Source organism: Vigna unguiculata, chromosome 10 (assembly GCF_037176805.1).
Source record: "Vigna unguiculata cultivar grain cowpea cultivar isolate G323 ecotype 2 chromosome 10, ASM3717680v1, whole genome shotgun sequence".
Classification (NCBI taxonomy): Eukaryota; Viridiplantae; Streptophyta; class Magnoliopsida; order Fabales; family Fabaceae; genus Vigna; species Vigna unguiculata.
In genome coordinates this window covers 41,638,419-41,661,294 of record NC_140801.1, presented here as the reverse complement: position 1 = coordinate 41,661,294, position 22,876 = coordinate 41,638,419, and the positions used below count along the sequence as shown (strand labels likewise).

Sequence of the window (22,876 nt, the reverse complement as noted above, 5' to 3'; positions counted from 1 at the left end):
CTACAAGGTGCGTCTAGTGGCAAAAGGTTACACACAAAAAGAAGGTTTAGATTATCTGCACACCTTTTCACCTGTGGCAAAATAACAACTATTAGGTTGCGTCTATCCTTAGCTTTCATTCATAATTGGCATTTAAAATAGTTGGATGTAAACAATGCTTTCTTACATGGCAATTTAGAAGAAGAAGTTTACATGCAATTACCACCAGGTTTTATTTGTGATGATAAAAATCGTGTTTGCCACCTACATAAATCTTTGTATGGCCTTAAACAACCTAGTAGACAATGGTATTCCAAGCTTTCAGAATTTCTATGTTCACATGGTTATAATCAATCCTTTGATGACCATTCCTTATATCTCAAATTTATTAATTCACACATCATTACCCTTCTTATATATGTTGATGATGTAATATTGGTTGAAGATGATATTGCTAAAATCAATTCAATTACTAATCTTCTTGATCATGCTTTTAAGATTAAAAATATGGGAAACTTGACATATTTTCTTGGCTTTGAAGTTGCAAGAAGTAGCAAAGGAATACAATTGTGTCAACAAAAGTACATTACTGATATTTTGAATGAAGCCGGGATGCTTGGTTCTGCCCCTATATCAACACCCATGAATTTCTCTAGACACAAAAACAAAGAAATAGGGGAATTCTCTCTGATCCAGCACCCTTTCGAAGGTTGATAGGTGGTCTCATCTACCTCACTCATACAAGGCCAGATATCACTTTTGTTGTGCATCATTTAAGTCAATTCACTGTTGCACCTACCAGTCTACACCATCGAGCTTCCATGTGGATTCTTTGTTATCTAAAACAACATAGATAGGGGATTTTCTTTGACTCCACCAGCAACCTACAATTAAAGGCCTTTTGTGATTCAGATTGGGCTAGATGCCCCAACACCAGAAGATCTGTTACTGGTTATATCATTTATATTGGTAAGTCTCCCATTTGTTGGAAATCTAAAAAGCAACAAACTGTTTCAAGAAGTTCCTTTGAGGCTGAATACCGTGCCATTGCCTCCACAACGTGTGAAATCCAATGGCTCCACCACCTTATGTATGATCTTAAAATTAATCACCAGCAACCTTCCCTCCTGTACTGTGATAGTCTCTCAGCCATACAGATCGCATCAAATCAGGTCTTTCACGAAAGAACCAAGCATATAGAGATAGATTGCCATTTAATTAGAGACACCAGTACAGAAAGGGCTTTTTGCCCCGGTTATTTTTCACATATTGCCTCGGGTCTGGAACCGAGGCATATTGGGGCGAGGCCAAAAGGTACATCTTTTGGCCTCGGTTATACCCGAAGCCATAGACCCAATTTTTTTGCCTCGGTCTTGGTAAGAACCGAGGCATATTCCTTTACTCATCAGTTCCACCTGCTGGTCCATAATCAAATCTGTGACCAAGTTTTCAAAGCAAACAATGGGAATCTACGGTAATGGCAGATTGAAACAGAAAATTTAAGTAGGCTTGGAACCATTTCAACTTCATTATGCAGCAAACATACATATAGGAATTCACCTGCAATTCAAATTTGCAATTCAAATTCCAATCAGACAACAAATTAGGGTAAAACAAATGGTGTGAAAAGAGAAAATGGTAAGAAAGAGATGAAGACAGGGAATCCAAGTTCTCCACAGGGAATCGTTAAAAGGGATTTTGACGGTTTTGGGTGTACTGCAGTTCACCTTCAACGTTGCTCTGCTTTCGATATTCGGGAAAGAAGAGATTCTGTACAGAGATGCTCTGAAACGGAGCTACTACACTCTGGAGCAAGGGTACAACTCAATGCCCATTAACGTTCCGGGGACACTGTTCCACAAGGCGATGAAAGCGAGAAAGGAGCTTGCGCAGATCTTGGCCCAGATAATCTCTAGCAGAAGGCAGAGAAAACAGGATTACAAGGACCTGTTGGGTTCGTTCATGGGAGAGAAAGCAGGGCTCACCGACGAAGGTGTGGCGGAAACAGTGAAACGGCGGAAACGGAAGGGTTTGCGTTGTGGAGAAAACGGCGGCGTATTTGCAGAGAGAAATGGAGGATAGCAGTGCGCGCGACGAAGAAATGGGGTTCAGTTTTGAGCCCTAATTAAATTATATGGCCTCAGTTCAATTTAGAACCGAGGCATATAACCCCTTTTGGCCCCGGTTCCTTAACATCCGAGGCCTAACATCCCTTTTGGCACCGGCTTTTTCCCAACCGAAGCCTATAAGTCAAAACGAGAATGGTATTTTTGAAATTTTTGGCAACCTTTTTGGCTTCGGGCCTTTTTAACCGAGGCCTAACACCCCTTTTGGCACCGGGTTTTTTGTAACCGAGGCCTATAACAGCTTTTGGCTTCGGATTTTAGGTGAACCGAGGCATAAAAGTTGTCTGTAATTGCAAAATTGCCACCGCGCCATTATAGGCTTCGGTTCCTTGCCAACCGAGGCCTATAAGGCGAGGTAAAAAAGCAATTCTGCACTAGTGAGAAAAGGTCAAACAAGGTCTCATCAAGCTTCTTCACATCAGCACCCATCACCAACAAGTTGATATTCTAACCAAGGCTCTTATATCCAAGCTAGGCCTGCTTGATATTTATGCCCAGCTTGAGGGGGGCTGTCAGAATAATGATCAGGGTCACATTGCTCGTCCTGAAGATCATACAACCAATGATCAATCCGTTAAAACCGTGTTTACATATTATGTTATTACGTGCATCACTTAGTCTCTGTATATAAGTGTATTTCCCTTTCCTAAAGTGAATCAATAAAGACTCATTTAGTATCTTTTCACACAATCAGTTTTGCTTCTCTCTCTTTCCCTCTTTCTCGTGTTTCCTGCTTTCTTTCCCATGATTGTTGCAAACCCGTTTGATTGTTCTTTCGCTCTGCATCAGTTTCGTTCTTCATATGGAATACAGGTTTATTAAGACTTCTTATTTGTGAAAACATAGCACCCTTCCCAACTTTGAATTATTTTCCACATGTCATATTCATCCTAATTGGGTGGGAAATGGGAGAAAAAAGTATGTAGAGTCGTTGTTTGTCCTACCTAGGTTGCTCTCGTAGTGGCGTTGAGACTTTCTCCAACGGTCGTGCTATGACATATTCAATTATATTCAAAATAAAAGTATTTTACTCACACTCTTTCAACGATACTCTTCGCTTCTTCTTTTATATATTTATCACACCAAATTGAAGAAGTCAAGTGCATACTTTCAATTTTTGGAGACCATTGTTATGCAGGAAGTTTGTGAAATTGTAGGGAAGTTTTGAAAAAGTGAAAATAGTTAATTAAAGTTATAGATTTCGGAATTGAAATTAAGATAACCGAATTTAAAATGGTTAAAATGATAACTTCTTATGTCCTAGTCTCTTTCAATGACTATGAGAAACGCGGATTTAGAAAAAAAGAAAAGAAAACTGTAATAAAACAAAAAAGCCGAAATTTTCATGTAGATGACGAATAAAATAATAATAATCAATATAATTAAGACATTATCATTATATATAAATATTTTACTATACTTCTCTAAATATAATCAATTACATCTTTGAATTTAATTTATTATATTTAAATAAACATAATAAAATATTGACTTTGAAATTATAATATAATAAATAATTCAAATAAATATTATAAAGTAAATAAAATATTTTCGGTTTTAATAGTTTATAAAATATTTTTGCAAAAAATTAATTTTAAAAAATTAAATAAAAAACAATAAAAGAATAGACAAAGTAAAACTAATTAATTTAAGTTCAAGTAATTTATTTTAATATATTCTTATTGTGAAATATAATTTTTTACTCATCAGAATTTTGGAATAATTTTACATTTTAATTTAAATCTGATTTTAACTGCAATTGTATTTTTTTTAATTATTTTTAAAAGATAGTTTTGTAAATTATTTTTTAAATATATTAATATACAACTACATCCATTCTACTACTTCAATTAAATCTACCAAAAAAATTTCTCTCACTTTCCACATATTTCCCTTCTTTTCCCGTGGTTGCATTAAGAATAAGTAATTGCAAGATGCATCGTGACTGTTAGAATATTTAGTATACAGACACGTATTAAATGCAAGTTTAATATTTTAGGTACAGTTTTCTAGGAAATTTTACTATAGGTATAGTGCTATAAACAGAGGTCTTCTACGTAGTAATTGGAATATATTAAAAATAAAGAGAAATTAGTAAGAATTTATAAAGAAAGAAGAACTAGCAAGTAAATAAATTGGGAAAGGTGTTTTCACAATATCGAAGAAACATCATTGATGTATTTTGTTTTTCATTATTATAATAGCGGAAGTAAATAACTCTAGGGCTCTGTGATACTTTTCATCTCTAATAAAGAAGATATTATCATGCTAAAATTTTTAGTGCTATTATTTTATATTTTTGCTTACTTCCTAGTATAAGTTTACACCGAGGAAATTATGATGAAATTTCCAACAGCGGCGTCAACTAGTATGGTTTGGATTGCTTTTCATTAAGAGAATAATATTCAAATAATACCCTTATTTAAAAAAAAACTTTAAAAAAAGTATTATATTTTGAGAAAAAGATGGAAAAAAGTTATTCTTTAAGAAAAGACTTAGTATTTACGTGTATTTATTATGGATACACTTTTCTTTTGAAAATCTTAACAATGAAACATCACAACTTATAAATAGTCGTAGTGTTTTATGTTAAACTTATAAAATTATTAAGAGATTAATTTATAAGTTGTTTAAGAGGCTAATACAAATATATTTTTAAATTTTATACATACATATATATATATATATATATATATATATATATATATATATATATATATATATATATATATATATATATATATATATATGCTTTATAACACTGCCTAATAAATTTTGAATAAAAGACGCAGTGAAAAACAAAATCATAACAGAGGAAGAAAAATACTAAATAATAGTTACAAGAGACTTCCACCTATATTCGTACTTAAAATATTTTATTTTGTGAAATATTTTGTTATTACAACATAATCAATATAATTACAAGAAATAACATATTTAATTATCTTACTTCATATTATGAATAAAACTACATAAAATAAAAAAAAATCACGATACATTTATATAGTATTTATAAAAGAATTATAACACTACTTAGTACAGCAAGTAGATTTATGTCTTTATTACAAAGTATAATAAAGTATTTAAAAATACTTCATCAGTTTATCAATAAAATTGTTGGAAAAAAGATGTTTAGCACAATAAATAATAAAAGTATTCAGTTTTAATATAACAAGAAACAAATAATTTGATTATAAAGTTTTTAACTAATTTTGTTAATTTTGTTTTAAATCAATCCATTATTAAAATAATTAATCACGTATTTAGTTTTTTTTAGTAATTTTCACCTCTACAAATATTAACATTAATATTTTAATCATTAGAAATTTTAAATTTTACAAAATAAATACTACAAGTTAAATGCTGCCTTTCAAGATTAATTACATAATAAATTAAAGTTAATTAAATTTAATAGTAATCTCATACATACGACAACTATTAGATAGACTTATTTATTTCAATCATTAACAGAATTTAAATAATATATATTTATACATTTATGCTTGTGCTGCTTCAGTGAATATCTACCCAAGAATATTATAAAAGAATAGTCACTCTTGTAAAACGCGTTTTGTTGAGTGAAATAGAACAACGTGTGGGGGAAGTTAAGATGAAACTGCATATATAACAGCCATAGCAGAAGCAATGAATCATGTAGCTTGTGTTGGTTGTGGTTGATTCGTGCTAAGTGCGAATCATGGAGGGCATGCGATTGGTTTCGATAGTAGCGAAAGGTGTGGGAATTGCGTTGGCTGAGTTTGTAAAAGCCATAGAAGAAGCAATGAAGAATAATCCCTCCATGTTCAAGAAGAAGAAAAGCTTCGATTTGGTGACCCTGGAATTAACCCTAAAGTCGATAGAACCTGCGATCAGAGACATGGAACGTCTCAACCAGGAGATGGGACGCTCAAAGGAGGAGCTGGAATCACTGATAACCAAGATGGAAGAGGGAACCAATCTTTTGAAGGAGTCTTCCAATGTCCGCTGGACTTCCAAATCTCGTTACATGGCTGAACTGCACGCATTTGATGAATCCTTTCGTAAGCTTCTCGACACCATCTTAAAAGTTCAGACTGCAAGAGATCAAAAGGAGAGGCTCCACTTGGAGCATAAAAAGGTACACATCAATTACTGTCTCTTGTTGTTTCCATTACTACTCTCTGGATTATTCTCAGATCGTAATCAAATTTTTTAATTAACTATATTTGAATCAGCTTCACTTATAGCAACTATACCAGAGATCGGAAACTATATGTGACTTTCACTTTGTTGTTGTTTGATTTAGGTTTCCGGAGGTGGCTCATGTGTTTTGGCAGCAAATGAGGGGATGGATGAAAGAAAGACATGTTTTACACATTTGAAAACTTCTTAATTCTAAATTCAGTATAAAATAGAAATTAAATATAAAATTAAAGATTTGAGATATCTGATTTTTAATGTTTTCTTTTTGCTATATGTTGCATTGTAGCGTTGATCATAAATTCTTGGTTTCACGTATTCTTATTTTTGTGATATTTGTATAAAAGAAATATCCTTGTCCACATATATTGGTCGTGCTTGTGGTTGAGCAAGACCGTTTTCCTTGCCCCGTTGACTTGACTATAACAATAAGAGAGAGGTTGTACTGCATTACCTACATTTCAGTGTGTAAAAGGTAGTTAAGTTTTTTCCTGAAGAGAGAAAATTTTGTAAATTATTTTGTAGTTTTCATGCAATAATATTTTATTGTAGAAAATTATTATAAGATCTTAAGATTCATGATTTTCACATGTTCACGTACATAATCACACATTCATGCACATAAATCAAAATAGGATATTAACCTTGATTCATGAGAGATCCAATAATAATGTATTATTCAATCTTTGTTATTTAACCTCCTTTTCCCAATCTATTTCTCAATCTATCTTGATGTCATAACATTATGTGATTTAATACATAAACATAATGCACATTAAAGGATCTTACATGAATTGGTTCAATCATTATTCACAATCAAATATATAGAAATAATAAGATTCATGGTGGTCACACATCATTCACTCGACAAGATTCCTTCCATGTACTACTATATCATCCATTTCTCCTTATATGACTTTAGAATGAGAAATCCTTAATGAGTTCAAACATCATGTCATTTTTTTAATAATAATAACATAACATAATTTATTTTCTTCATCATAATTTGCATGCACAAACATAAAGAAGAAAACACAACTTTCAGAAACTTGTACATTAAAAAGCTCAAAGTGTCACATAAACATTGATAACTTTAACATTCACTAGTAGACATAATGTCAATATTCTTTACATGACCAACATACAATTTGGGTGGTAACCCTTTTGTCAAAGAGTTAGCAATCATAAGATTTGTGCTAATATGTTCTATTGACAGTTTACGTTTCTGAACTTCTTTTTCAAAGGCAAAGTATTTCAATTCCATAAGCTTAACACCTCTAGAATACATGTCATTCTTAAAAAAGAAGACTGTTGCGGAATTATCACAATAAATTTTCAGCGGCTTGACAATATTGTCGACTATTTCAAGTCCTGAAATAAAGTTTCGCAACCAATTAGCCTGAACTGTGACCTCAAAGCATGCCACAAATTCATCTTCCATGGTGGATGCAACAATGACAAACTGCTTCACACTTCCAATGAAATTGTTCCCCTGGCTAAAAGATACACATAATTAAATGTAGACTTTCTTGTATCCATACAACCGACAAAGTCTGAATTTGTATAACCTATTACCTCGAGATGATAAGATTTTCTATAAGTAAGCATGTAATTATTTGTTCCTTGTAGGTATCTTTAAAACTTTCTTTGCAGCTTTCCAATGCTCCAGTCCTGGATTACTCTAGTATCTACCAAGCATACCAACTACAAAACTAATATCTGACCTCATACATGTTTGAGCATACATCAAACTCCCAACAACAAATGCATAAGGGATATCTTCCATTTGTTTCTGTTCCAAATCATTCTTTGGACATTGTATGACTAAACTTGTCTCCTTTCTGTATTGGAACGGGAGATGCTGAATATTTATCTATTCTGAATCTTTCTAAAACTTTATTAATATATGGTTCTAAGGCAAACCTAATAGTCCTTGTGATCTATCACAAAATATTTCTATTTCTATCACATAGTATGCCTTACCCATATCTTTCATTTCAAAGTTATTAGAGAGAAACCTCTTAGTCTCACTTAATAAACCAAGATCATTAGTCACAAGCAAGATATCTTCAACATACATAATCTGTAATATAAACTTGCTCTCACTGACCTTCAGATATATACACTGATAAACAATGTTTTTCTTAAATCCAAAGGACACAATGATATCATTGAACTTAAGATACCATTGTTGAGAAGCTTGCTTAAGTTCGTATATTGATCTCTTAAGTTTACACACCTTGTGTTCCTTTCCTTCTCTAGTGAACCCCACTGGTTGGCCCATATAAACATCCCCTTCTAAATCCTCATTCAGAAATGAAAATTTAACATCCATTTGATGCAACTCAAGATCATAATGAACTACTAATGCCATGATAATTCTAAAAGAATCATTCCTAGAAACAGGCGAAAATGTTTCCTTATAATCAATATCATCTTTCTGAGTAAAACCTTTCGCAACAAGTCGGGCCTTGTAACGTTCGATATTACCTTGAGAGTCACGCTTAGTCTTAAAGACCATTTACACCCAACTCTCTTGCATCATTCAGGAAATTTCAATAGGTCCCATATGTCATTCTGTGTCACTGATTTAAGCTCATCTTCATGGCATCTAACCACTTATCAAAATTATCATCATTAATGGCTTCTGAAAATGAAACTAGATCATTATCAATACTTAAGTCATTTTCTTACTTTTGTAGATAAACCATATACTCATTCAAAATAGCAAATTTTCTATCTCTATGAGATCTTCTTAATACTACTTCTTGTGGTTGTTCTACTACTAACTCATTGTTGACCTCATGATCATTAATTTGTTGTTCTTTTTTATTGTTGTAAGTTTCTACAACATAGGGAACAATAAGTCTTGAAGAAGGAATACTAGCTACAGGAATTTGTACTCTAACTTCCTTAATCTCCACACTTTGTGAAGCTTTACTCTCATTGGTTTCATCATTCTCAATGAACCGAACATTTCCAGTTTGAACGATTCTTGTATTATGGGTAGGACAGTAAACATATACCCTTTTGATTTTTTTGGACAACTAATGAAATATCCACTGATTGTTCCTTCACCCAATTTCTTTTTTTGTAAATTGTATATTCTTACTTTTGCCTAACAACCCCAAACATGCAGGTGTCTCAAAATGGGTTTCCTACTCGTCCAGAACTCAAAAGGAGTCATTTTGAACAACTTTACTAGGAACCCTGTTCAACAAATACATGGCAATCTTTAAAGCATACATCCACAACGATACAAGTAAACATGAATTACATAACATACTCCTAACCATATCCATTAAGGTTCGATTACACATTTCTGATACACCATTTTGTTGTGGTGTGCCTAGCATTGTGTATTGAGCACAAATACCACGTTTCTCAAGGAACTTAGCGAACGGACTAGGGTGTTGTTCACTTTCATCATATCTTCCATAATACTCACCACCTCTATCTAACCTTACGATTTTCACCTTTTTGTCCAATTGCCTTTCCACTTCATTTCACTAGTGCAGATTTGACATTTTACTTCGCCTTATAGGCCTCGGTTACAGCTGAACCGAAGCCTATAAGGAGGCGGTGGCATTTTTGCAATTTCGTCAGGCTTTTGGCCTCGGGTCTTTAAGGACCGAGGCAATAAAGGGGGCTTTAGGCCTCGGTTACAAATGAACCGAAGCATATAAGGCAGCCCAGTTTTCAAATTTTCAAAAATGCCACCAGCATCAGGCTTTTGGCCTCGGTTCTTTAAAGACCGAGGCAGTATAGGGCGCTTTTGGCCTCGGTTATTAATTGAACCGAGGCCATAAAGTCAGCATCAGGCTTTTGGCCTCGGTTCTTTAAGGACCGAGGCAGTAAAGAGGGCTTTTGGCCTCGGTTATTAATTGAACCGAGGCCATAAAGTCTGTTAAAATTCCCAATTCGCGAACCCTAACTACTATTCATCGTCTCCCAAACTCTCTTCTCTCTGCACAAATTTCTTCGCTCTACCACCACCATCACGCTCCGCCTCCGTCGCCGACCAGCATCTGCCATCAATAGTCGTGTGTCGTCTCCTCCGTCGCGCTGTCCAGGTTCACCGATTGCAAATCACCTCCCGATGCGGGTTAGTTCGAAAACTCTGCGCGAACTTCGCTGCCACCACCACCACCGCAGCTGCACCATTCACGGACCTCACAATGCATTGTGTTCTCTGCAACAGAACCAGTGACAACCATGGCAACACCTCGCACCACTGTGACCTGCCATCAGCACCTGCAATGAAACCAGCGCATCCTCACACAACACCACCATGGGAGCGCGAGTCATCTTCACCAGACGTGCAATTTCGCACCACACAGATCCATGCGAAACAGCAGAAACCACTACAACAACGCGTCATCATCACCACTGCAACGGTGAGCGAGAATGAGCCAGAACAGCAGCAGAAGCCATAGCCACCACTGCGAAGACGAAACAGATGCTATGGCTTCGGTTCTTTCAGACCCGAGGCAGAAAACAGACGCTATGGCCTCGGGTGATAACCGAGGCCAAAAGGAGGTGCCTTTTGGCCTCGCCCCAATATGCCTCGGTTCTAAAACCGAGGTAGAATCACGAAAGTAACCGGGGCCAAAAGCCCTCACTGCACTAGTGTTTATATAAACTTCCAAGGCATTCAATGATTGAGATTTCTCATGCAGTAATAGACATGTCCATAACACGAAAAATCATCAATAAAGGTGATGAAATACTTCTCTTTGTTGAAGGAATTTACATCAAACAGACCACATATATCAGTATGTATGATTTTAAGAAGCTGAATGCTTCTTGTGGCTCCTTTCTTTGTGTGTTTTGTTTGTTTTCCTTTGAGTTAGCATTTTGTGGAGAAGCAGGGTTGACTTTAATCATATATAGGAAGAGAAGTAAGGGTTCAAGACTATTGAATAGGATGTAAGTAACATGGTGAAGGTTATTGTGTGGTTTGATTCCTAAATTGGGAGCACAATCAGCTTAATTGTGCACAAAACCAATAAATTTCCATTATTGGTGTAGTGCCTGGCAGTAAGGTCTTAACTATTAGGTGATAGTCACCAAATATCTTAGGGTACTCATCTAAAGATGTAGAATGTGAAGAACATGGTGGTGGCCATGTGTAATGAAATTAGAGGAGAGAGTTTCTCTGATTAATATGTGTATATATTTGAATTATATGTATATATATATATATATATATATATATATTTATATTGTTAGCTCACCCTATCTGCTTGTATTTGGCGATGATCGTGTAATTCGTTACACGAGAGCAGATGACATTGTAGGTGGTGCTAGTGAGCATAAACTTGTAATAGTTATCTTGGAACTTGTGGATTTTGAATTATGACACTGAATTAAACGTTTTAATTTTCCCGTGCTTTGGGAAAGACATCATAATAAATGCAGTTTTGATTTTCTATATTATTTATTTTATTTAAAATTAGTAGTATCCGACGAGGATGTTACAAGTAAGTTATGATTTTCTTTTAGTAAATAATTCTTGATTGATCTTAGATAGAGTTGTCAATTTCGCTCACCCGGACTTCACCCTAACCCATGTGAGTTGGGATCAAAAAAGTCCACACAATAAAAAAGCTTTTCATTGAAAATACTCGCACAACCAAAATGTCCATAAAAGCATTATGAGCCAGGGTCAGCCCATGAGCTATCTTTTTTTAAAAAAAATATTAGTCTTTTTAGGGCTTAATTAGTGATTTAGTCGTCTAATTTGTTGATTTGGTTCATTTTTTGGTCTCCTTATTATATTTGGGTTCAATTTAGTCTTGCAATTTTTAAAAATGTTCAATTTGGTCTTCCAATTATTTACAAAGGTTCAATTTTTAAAAAATTTTCAATTTAGTCTCTCTATTTAAAATTTTGATTAACGATCAATTTTTTGTCTTTTCCAATTTGAGACCAAATTAGTAATTAAGCTTAATAACAACTTATATATACATGTTAAATTAACTTTTTATAATTTATACATCAAATTACTCCACCTAAATACTCAAATTACTATTTTTTTTACATTTTTTACATTCCACCTGAATCCTCAAATTTTTTTTTTACATTTACGTGAAATGATTTGAAGTATAAATTCAAATCATTTTTTAACATGTATATATGTGTTGTAATTAAGCTTAATTATTAATTTCGTCTCAAATTGGAGAGGACAAAATTAGATCGTTTTTAAAAAATAGGGGTACTAGATTGAATCAAAATTTTAAATAGCAAGACTTAATTAATTTTTTAAAAAAAATTAAACATTTTTAAACAATTGGAGGAATAAATTGAACATTTTTAAAAATTTGGAGAATTAAATTGAACCAAAAAATAATAAGGGGATCAAAATGAAACAAACCAACAAATTAGAGAGTTAAATCACTAATTAAGCTTTTTTCTTAAATATATTACTGTTATTCGGTTTAGGTTAGTTCGTCTCGACTTTCAGTTTAAATAGGTTCCTCTCGACCTTCAGCCAAACTAATCTAGGTCAACCTTCGACCTAGTTCAGCCCATCTCGACTTTTGGCCCAAGCTGACCTGCTTTAAATTTTAGCCCAGGTCAACCCGAGTCAACCTTTGACTTGGGTTGGTCCGTCTCGACCACTGATCTGATTTGGGCCATCTCAACCTTCGACCCGAGCTCACTTGTCTCGACCTTTGACCAATGGTGGGATTGAATTTGGGTTTGGGTTGACTAGGCATAATTTTGACCCGAGTAAGCTTGGCTGAAATTTAGTCAGGATCAGCTCAGTTGAAATTCAGTCAGGATTAGCTCAGCTAAAATTCGGCTAGGGCTAAATTGACAAAATCCGGTTGAATTTCGACAAGAACTAACTCGGCCAAACTTTGGTCGGGACAAACTTCATCAAATCTGGCAAAATTTCGATTGCAACCGACTCGACTAAAATTCAACCAAGGTTGACTTTGTGAGACGAACTCTGCTGAATTCGACCTAGTTTTGATTGTTTAGTCCCTTCGTGCACAATAGTGATATTTATAACGTTGTTTTCTACCTTTTATTAGTGTTAAGTTTCGTGAATAAAATCAACTTTTCCATAGCTTTTATCTTGTTTAATCATCAAGTTTATATTGTTTTTGCATTATTTTGTATTTTAGTTGTTTTATGCTTTTTTACTTCTAATCTCTATTATGAGTGTGTGAAATAAGTCAATAGGAAGCAATTCTGGTGGCGAAAAACAAGTTGTAACTCAAGGAAGCATGACTGGACAAGAAATGTTGATTTTTATACAAATACCCATGTCGAGGGTCATCAAACCCCGCCCAACAGTGCAAACATAGAGAAAAGACTTACCTATAGGTATATACTACTTTGAACCACCCCCGGAAGGCCAAAAAACCACCATTAGGTGCCAGGCTGACTCGTTGGGAGAGCTTCTGGCTCATTGGGGAAAAATGACATCACAAAACTAAGAGTGTCGATTTTAGGCCTTACTACACAAGAATGAAGCTGTTGGGCGAGAATGTCGATCCTGATACGAGAATATGTTTATTTAATCATGTTTCTAAGAGAGTTTTGGGGCATGCCTCATTTTGCACGAATAGAAACACCTTAAGTGCTTGGGAGAGGCTCTTGGATGCTGTTAGGGGTGTTAGGAAACTCTCCCTTCTCCTTCTTGGGTCTCCTTCTTTACCCATGGAATTTTTACCCCTTTTGGGTTGGAGAGGATGATGGGCTACAAAATTGGAGGCTAAGATGCGAATGAGAGACACAATTGGAGCTTGAAGCAGTTATCAAGAACCTTAGGAGAGGGATTGCTTCTACTTTATGGTTCCAATTTCTTCTATATTGTTTAATTTTGTAAAACCCTAGGTTCTCCACCACAGAGAACAATTTCTATTTGTTTAGATTAAATATAAAACACTGAATTCTTGTGTAAAATTGTGTTGTTAAAATATACATATATGATTTTCCAATTCAAATTAGTGTTTGATTTCATGTTTCATGCTTGACTTAGATTGTTCCCATTCTTGATTTATGATTCTTGAGGTGTTGGAAAATATCTTTAGAATCTGGACTTGAAATTGAATACTTAATGGATGCTTGTATCTAGGAATAAAACTTGGTTCATTAGCAATCTTAGACTCTTGAAACTAATGCATGATTTCACTTGTTGGGGATTCAAGGGATTGAAACTTGATGAGTGATTATAGGCTCCAAGGTTCTAGGAATAGGATTTGAGTATTGTTATGAATGAATTTTAACATGAATATGGAATTGAGATAATTTAGAATGAATGAGAATGAAGTAATTGAAGTCCAATCTTGCCAAATTGTAAATATACTATGTTAAAATTCTTGTTGCACACCAATTATTTGATAAAAATACAAAAAGAGCTTCTATTGTGTTTTTGTGAACTTTGTGATCTAATTGAGTTCTTGAATGTGAGAGTTGTCATGTGTTGCACAAGTCACTTGAAAAAGAACGATAAAATACTTATTACTTACTATGTGTGACCGTGCACGATAAGACTTTTTCACTTACAATTATATTTAGACATACATCCTTCATCACACTCATTTAACAACTCTAAATAATAATGAAATATTGAATTGAATTATTTAATTAAAATAATGAATAAAAAAATAATAGAGGTACATGTTTCAATCACTTCTCTATTTTAATATTTGTTCTGTTTTTAACCACCTACCCATATCCCTTAGCGGTTATAAATAAGGAATCTAATAAGCTCTTTACAAGTCACCGAACAAAAACATTAATTCAATTCAACGTTTTGGTCGAGTTGACCTTCTTCTTCATTCGGCTTCGTGCTTACTTGTCTTGTGGATCATGGTGCCACCACCAATTGTATTGAAAACTTTTGGAACTGTGTTGGGGGAACTACTGGCAGCAGTGATGAAAATAAGAGAGGAAACGGCCATGTTCAAGCGCACCTTGGACGCCCTCCAATCCACTCTCATGTCATTAACTCCAGTGATCAGAGATATAGAACGCCTCGACGGCGATCTGGGGCGTTCAAAGGAGGAGCTTGAACCGCTGAAAAAGATAACTGAAGATGGGACGAAGCTTGTGTACGACTGTTCCAAAGTCCAATGGTTCAACTGTGTGTCAAGGTGTCGTTCAAAGGCTGAACTGAAGATCCTTAATGACTGGTTTCGGACGGATTTCAACACGATCTTGACGGCTCATTATGTGAGAGATCAAAAGGAGATCCTCAGGCTTAAAAAATTGAACCAAGGTATAAATTTGCTTCATCCTCAGCCCGGGGCATACGTTGTCACTGCGCGGGATCTTTACATTGCTTGGGGAGACACTGCCTTGTATTGGACCTGGACTCCTAGTACACATCCCAGGTAATTACTATTATTATAATATATGTTTGTTATTGTTATTGCTGTTATTAGTTCTATAATCTATGTTTGTTTGTTTATTATTGTTTGGTGTAGTTTTCCAGAGGTGGCAGAACTACGTTCTGTGTGTTGGCTGGAAATCACGGGGTGGATAAAAACGAGTTCGTTGCCCTCAAACCAGTACGAGGCATACTTTGTGTTTAGCAAAGGAGGCAAAGGTACGTTTGGATTCCACAAACAGCCCGTTGAGGTGTCCCTTAAGGTTGTCGGAGAAGAAGGTGATGGTCAGAAACAAGCGGGGTATTTGGAATTGGAAACACGACCGAACAGAACTTATAATGCAGCACTGACTCGCCCTCTCATTTCGAAGCCTGAACCTATGTTTGAGGTGAAACGTCGCCCAGATGGGTTGTTGGAGGTGAAATTGGGTGGGTTCTTCACCGGTGGGAGAGAGGACAAGGAGGTTCAGATGGGTGTGCACGAGATCAAAGACCTTTGGTGGAAAGGTGGCATTATCGTTCAAGGAATCGAAATAAGACCCAAGTGAAAACATCCAAATTATTATACGGAACAAACCATTGATTATTACTTTCTCTTCCGCTCTTTCTAAAATAAATAAATTACATAAACTATTAAAAATTATATCGAATACTCTCTTTTAAGTATTGGAACATCCTTCTGGGAATTAAGTTAAAGGGTATTCAATATTTTAGAGATTATTTTGTATAATTTGTTATTTTCAACACTATTTAAGAGAAAGGATAAATGAATCAATGGTTTACTCTTAATATAAAGATGTAAAAATTCAAATAAACATCCACTCTAGGATTTTGCGTACTTTTTTTAAGGTGTGAATGATGTACATCCTTTTTATTTGAAGTTAAAAAATGTGTGTTTTTGCCATGTAATTAGAGTGATGACGTAATTCAGTCCTACTAGATTATTAGTTGAATAAGTTATTTACTGTGTGAAGCGTAATATTTTGATATTTTATTTGACGATGGTGTTGTAAATAAACACTGTCACCTGTTTTAATTTATAAGAAAATAATTAATTTGACATCGCATATTAGGTATTAGCTAACTGTATTTAAATTTATTAATCCTACTACTATTTATAAAATATCTTTTTCATAAGATAAAAAGAAAATATGAAAAGATAATAGCACTGCAAAATTTTAGAATTTAATTGAAATCAATAAATTTTTATGTAAGCACATGCAATACCTTCAACGCACCTATCACACCAAAGATATCGAAAGGATAATAATACAATTACATACGCAATATGACTTTTTTTCTTACTCATTTATGTGTCACGTGATGTGGCATTACGTTTTTTAAATTTTTAAATTCTTTTAATCCTTATAATGTGACAATTGTGAATAGTGGTGGAGTCCAGAGCGCGTGTGAAAGAAAGGAAGCGTTTTGCGCCAAAGAAAGGAAAGCTTTGGGGAGAAATAGGTTTTCCCTCCTTCGTGGTTGACCCCCACTCAGTAAAGCATGGAAAAAATTTTGTTGGTGCCTGAGAGCGTTGTTCGGTTGTTCGCTTATCGTCGTCAATTAGCGTTTCAAAGAAGATAGGTTTGTCGTCACCCATTCTCGCGTTTGCATTCCTTTTTTCGTCGTTCCCTTTCTCTCAGTGATCACACAGACCAAGCATTTAAAATTTTGGTTTGGTAAGACTTTTTTTTTAACTTTTTTTTTTAATTTTAATTATCAAGTAATTTTTTTATAAACAATTATTCTTTATAAAATTACAAAATTCGTAAATATTTTTTATAAAATTTATTATAAAAAATATTTTAAAAAAAATAGTAATAATTTTTTATGATTTTTTTATAACAAAATTTATAAATATTTTTTATAAAAAAAATTTCAAAATAAAATAGGAAGTATAAGTTTTTTTGAATAGTGATTCCTTTTCCGTCGATTGTTGTGGGTCTCCACTCACCGAGTCGAATCGAAGTAGTCAAAGTTCTTCCTTTATTGGTGGTAAATTCTTTGCTTATGATTTTCAATGGTGTCATGTGATTGTTGAGTCGTTCATTGAACCATATGTTAGTATTTTGGTGGTGTTTTGATTTTAGGGTTTTTGACATTCGTTTTTGGATTCTTGTATGTTTTCTGAATTGTGATGATGTGATTTTCAATTTATGGGGTTTGAGTGTTTGTTCTCTGTTTCCGGTAGCATAAGTATTGTTGTACTTTTTATTTTTTTTCTTTCTCTTTTCTTAATTATGGGGAACTAGTTTCTTAATACTCAATCTATTTCTTACACATTTTCTTTTGGCAAGACAATTTTTTTACTCAGAAATTAGCAAGACTCAGAAAAACCACCAATTAAGAAGTATCTGAAGCTGTTGGAGCTGGATTTTTGCCACCAAATTATGAAAGCAGTCAACAATTTCTAAGGTGTGCACATGTGCATACTCTTGGGCTCACAGGAGCAGGTATGTGGTGCTAATTTCTTGATCTATTGCTTTTAGTTAATACGATTAATCTGGTTTGATTGTACGTACATGTTTTTTTTTTTTTAGGATTAAAGGGGAAATAAGGAATATGAAGAGGAGACACGAATGGAGTGGTCAACTCTTGAAGAAACTGTTGAAAAGGCCTTATGAAGCATTCACAGTAGCTAGGGGTGTCCCAGATATTCCAGTTGATGCAGAAATGTATAATCTTTTTAACCAACATAAACTAGGTATGTATTTATGCAAACACCAACTCTGTATCTTATGTTAATCTCACCTTGTATATTTCTTGAAGCTTTGAAAAGTTTTGGTATATAGTTTCATCTCAATCTTGCTTTTGTAGTTTCATCTCAATTTTGTTTTTGTGTATAGATAACACGCTCAATTTAACTGATTTAATCTGTTGGAGAATAACTATGTAATCAATTATCAAATGGTTTTGTTCAATATATGGTCAACACTTTGTGAGATATTGACACTACAATGAAGGAATAGTGAGATTTTACAATACCAAAATCCATTACTCACTAATTTGGAATAGAAATCTAAAATTAAATTTCAGCACTTGTAATCAAGAACTGAGCAGGCTTGATAAATTAGAGTGGACTTGTAGTTTTGATGATTGGCATCGGCGAATTGTTTTGCTAAAATAACCAATTCGCATTAAATGTTATGTACACAACTTTGGGGTACTATTACCGGAGATATTAACCTGGAAGAAAAACATAGGAATGTTCTATTCATATTACATACTTAATCTATATAAGTTTGCTTTATTTACCCATTATGAACTCTAGAATTATTACTTCATTTATATTAAGTTTAGCAAATGAGGCTACCTCCTGCTAGTCCCTTTGAAAATTTCCTCAAGGCTACTGGGTGTTAGATTAGGTGACCCTCTTCTCCAAAAAACTTATAATGTCGTGACCCAATGATTTTGTTCCAGAAAGTATATATATATATATATATATATATATATATATATATATATATATATATATATATATATATATATATATATATATATATATATATATATATATATATATATATATATATAAAGTTTTTGATTAATTGATTAGTTTGTTCTAAACCCTTTCTTTTTCTATTTGGTAATCATATTTTAAACTCTTGTTTTAATGGTTGTCGCAACTAAGTCGTGACGGGTCGACAAAGAAAAAAACGATTTTAAAAAGATATTTGAAGTCATCATTATAGTTATTTTGGAAAATTATGAAAAATCGTAAAAATAAAACAAGTCTGCGAAAAATCAGATTTTTAGATTCGGGAGTCAATTACGTTTAGTGAAGGTGTAGCACTCTACAACGCTCGTCCAAAGTGGTACCCTTATTTAAACATTCAAAGTTGATGTGGTTTTCAAAACATTAATTCTCCCCAAAAATAATGAGACAAATAATAATAAAAAGAAACAATTTTTTTTTGGGTCCGACAATGATTGACCTTGGTATTATGTATTCTCATTTAAAGTGAGAAATTATGGTTATGTAGTTCTTTAAAAGATATTTGGAAAGCTTTTTGGAAAATGATTTGATTTTTTGAAAGTGAACTTAATAAGGGTTGTCCTTGCTCCTACGTAGTTCACAATGGAGAATTAAGGATCACGTAGTTCTTAAGAAAGATGTTTTGCTTGAAAATGTTGATATTTTTGTATTTTGAAAGTTTTATATTTTTTTGTATTTTTTGAATTACTTGAATATAAGTGTCACACTATGCGAACGGCCGGACAAACACCAAAAATCGAAAGAGAAAATTATTTTCGATATTTTTTCGAAAGAGACACAATAAAGTGAAAGAAAACATTTTTTTCACTTTTTTAGATTTTTTCTATTTTTATAATTTTTATAATTTTCAAATATTTAGTTTTTTAGAAAAATTTAAAATGGGGGATTTAACTAAGAATAAAAGTAAAAAAAAAAAAAAACAAAAGTATAAGGGTGCATGAGTAATGTGTGAGGTGCATGAAGTAAATGAAGTAAATGAAGTAAAAGTGGGGATGCAGCCAATAAAGTATAAAATAAGCCCAAGATAGGAGTAAAGCAAAAATGAGTGGTGGGGTCAGTAAACATGGTGATGTAGGAAGTATTTATTGGAGGTGTGTGTAGTGGAACATGGGTTGCACACAATAACAACAAACAAGTCCAAAACAAAAATGCGGTGTAGTGCTAGCAAATATCACGGGAGCATAGAAAAATACACAACAAACCAACACAGAAGGGTGAGAATATTAAAAGTGGTGGTGCAGGAAGTTCATGGGACCAGATTTAAACCCCAAAATGATTCTAGAAACACATCGTCGTTTCTCATTCTTTCTTCCCTACGTGCACGCTTCTTCAATCGCATCTTGCCCTCCAAACACGAGCCACTCCCTCCAGCCCTAAGGTAACGACATCGTAAGCTTCCCAGTCCGTCAGAGCTACTGACGACGGTGCCAAACGCTACCAGAAGCGTCGTTGGCCTCCGCGGCACTCCAAATGTTCCATTTTCTTCTCGCACAAGCCACACCAGGTCTGGAATCCGCGCTTCCGAGCTTTATTGTCGTGCCTCCAATTGTGATCGGAGCCACCATCACTCAGCTCTTTTGAACATCGACTCGTCGGCTTGTTGGGGTTTTTGTTCTGGTGGTTGGGCGTGATGGTTGTGCAGGGTGTTGAGGAAAGAAATTATGACTCTGAAATTGAATTTGTTATTTGGTGATGGAGGTCCGTTAATGGAAATTTTGGTGTAGGTTCATGATGAAAGTGATAATGGGGGGATCTGTGTTGCGTACAACGGGAATTGGAGGCAAGTGCGGGTGCATAAATTTGATGTGTTGATGTGCCGGGCTGGAAAACGTTGTGGTGAGGGAGTCAAGGGTGACGAGGACAAACAATCCCGTAGGTGCCCCCGGAGGTGTATAGAACACGAAAAGTGTATGATTTTTTGTGTGATTGTTTCCCTGTAGGAATGTGAGTACTGTACGATGATGATGGACACTGTTTTGGTGCTTTGTTTTTTATTGTCCAGGTAGAAGACACGAGTGATAAGGCGACAAGCATGATCATGAGTGCAATGGGTATAAATAATATATGAAGAGCAGGATGAACAATGCTTAACTCTAGACAAACTTCATACATTCATTCCACTCATATGTTCATAATTACCAATATCAAGTAATGTATTAGAAGTTAATAAGTTAAAGGCACTTACCTTGGAGATAAAACTTAATGCTCTAACAACTTCTTTCTTTTCCAGCCACGACACACTTCCTTCTCCTCCTCTTTTACGAAATCTCCCCCTCTGTATGTCTCACTCTCTTATCCTCTGTAATGAATTTTTTTCTTTTTTTCCTTATGAATCCTCACCTTTTTATTATGTAGTTCTCTCCTCTTTGTTATGTTCTCTTTTTCTCTGCCCCTTCCAACCTCGAGATGTGGGATGAGGCTGAGAACAGATGTTGCTTCTTGCTCCTTCAATCATCATGACCATGGCCAGCTAGCTACTACACGTAATTCTCAATACAAAAAACAATCATAGCATAACGTATGCACCTTTGAACATCTTTCAACTAACCAATAGTAAAAAGATATAGGTCTGCTATAAAAAGATATAGGTCTACTGATATCAGAGACCTTACGCTAACCTCTCGTCCTCTTATTTCTCTTTTTTCTTTTTTTTTGTTTGTTGTTTTTTTTCCTTTTGTTTTTTTTTTCTTTTTCTTTTACTAAACTAGAACAAGAGACGTAAAATGAAATGGGGTTATAATAAAAGAAAGAAAAATAGTATAATAATAATAAAATTATAATAAAAATAAAAATAATAAATTGAAAAAGAAAAATAAAGAGAAAAAAAATTAAAAATTAAATTAAATTAAATTAACAAAATAAAATAAAATAAATAAATAATGATAATAATAAAATAAGATAAACATAGATATTTATTCTTTCTCAAACTAAAACATATTTTTTACCTTTTTTATTTTAGTATTTATTTATTTATTTTTTTCAATTGAACTTTAATTAATTTGTTTCTATTATTATTTTTATCAATGTTACTCGGACGAAATTGGGTGTTGACAATGATGCTAATGTTACTTGCACCAAAATGAGAAATGTTGCATTGTCAACTAATATTATTGTATGATTCGATTTATATTGTATTTACTTTTGTGATAGTTGGTATATTTCTTAGTTGGAACGTATTAGGGAGAAGATAATGGGAGACGTTGAAGGCTAGAAGTATGTGTATATGCGTGCCACTTGCATTTACTTTTCAAGCCATTTGGTATTGCATTTGTCACTACTTTTGCAGTTTACTTCTTTTCTAACAACCTTCATTATGGAAGGTACTTGGACTAAATTCTCATTTATTTGTTGACCCAGACGTATATTTTTAAACAATTATGAAAAATTTTGTTCATTGATTTATCTACTAACCATTAAAAAAAAGTGCAGTGTGATAGGAACTTGGAATGGGGTATTATACAGTAATGTATGGACAAGTCAAAGAAAATGAAGAAGAGACAAGTAGTGGCGATAGCTCAGATTCCTTCGTAAGAAGATACCTCTTCTGCAACGAAAGATGGAAGTGTGACCAGAATTTTGAAAGATTGTAGAGACAGAGAAGAAGTCACCTTACGTAAAGAATCTTCCTTAGTATCATATAGTTTCAATTTGATTATGATACAAATGTCTCTCATGCAGTAAATACTTCAATTATAATTAACTCCAATTGTTTGTAAATCATGAAACATGGAAGTAAGACAAAAACAA

At 33.9% G+C, this 22,876-nt stretch overlaps 2 protein-coding genes and 1 long non-coding RNA gene across 5 annotated transcripts; all 3 read left to right on the top strand.

Annotated features, from left to right (window-relative positions):
- Positions 1-5,668: 5,668 nt before the first annotated feature.
- Positions 5,669-6,648, top strand: LOC146883230 (uncharacterized). Its single transcript, XM_085667418.1, has 2 exons — positions 5,669-6,222; positions 6,391-6,648. The coding sequence occupies exons 1-2, from the start codon at positions 5,803-5,805 to the stop codon at positions 6,475-6,477; spliced, it is 507 nt and encodes a 168-aa protein (XP_085523544.1). The 5' UTR covers positions 5,669-5,802; the 3' UTR covers positions 6,478-6,648.
- An 8,359-nt stretch (positions 6,649-15,007) lies between these two features.
- On the top strand, positions 15,008-16,365 carry LOC114166632 (F-box protein PP2-B15-like). Its single transcript, XM_028051385.2, has 2 exons — positions 15,008-15,637; positions 15,731-16,365. The coding sequence occupies exons 1-2, from the start codon at positions 15,114-15,116 to the stop codon at positions 16,179-16,181; spliced, it is 975 nt and encodes a 324-aa protein (XP_027907186.2). The 5' UTR covers positions 15,008-15,113; the 3' UTR covers positions 16,182-16,365.
- A 651-nt stretch (positions 16,366-17,016) lies between these two features.
- Positions 17,017-18,401, top strand: LOC146883229 (uncharacterized). Of its 3 annotated transcripts, none has more exons than XR_014984989.1 (3): positions 17,017-17,217; positions 17,948-18,086; positions 18,174-18,401. It is a non-coding gene; the product is annotated as an uncharacterized LOC146883229 (long non-coding RNA). The 3 variants fall into 3 exon arrangements; XR_014984988.1 differs by having other exon boundaries at positions 17,931-18,086; XR_014984987.1 differs by lacking the exon at positions 17,017-17,217 and adding an exon at positions 17,377-17,628 and having other exon boundaries at positions 17,931-18,086.
- The last annotated feature ends 4,475 nt before the right edge of the window (positions 18,402-22,876 follow it).

What these genes read in the sequence shown, in the direction of transcription:
- LOC146883230 (XM_085667418.1), top strand. Translation starts at nt 5,803, where the DNA reads ATGGAGGGCATGCGATTGGTTTCGATAGTAGCGAAAGGTGTGGGAATT. An exon ending in TCCACTTGGAGCATAAAAAG is followed by an intron (nt 6,223 to 6,390) that starts GTACACATCAAT and finishes TGTTTGATTTAG; the next exon opens with GTTTCCGGAGGTGGCTCATG.
- LOC114166632 (XM_028051385.2), top strand. Translation starts at nt 15,114, where the DNA reads ATGGTGCCACCACCAATTGTATTGAAAACTTTTGGAACTGTGTTGGGG. An exon ending in ACTCCTAGTACACATCCCAG is followed by an intron (nt 15,638 to 15,730) that starts GTAATTACTATT and finishes TGTTTGGTGTAG; the next exon opens with TTTTCCAGAGGTGGCAGAAC.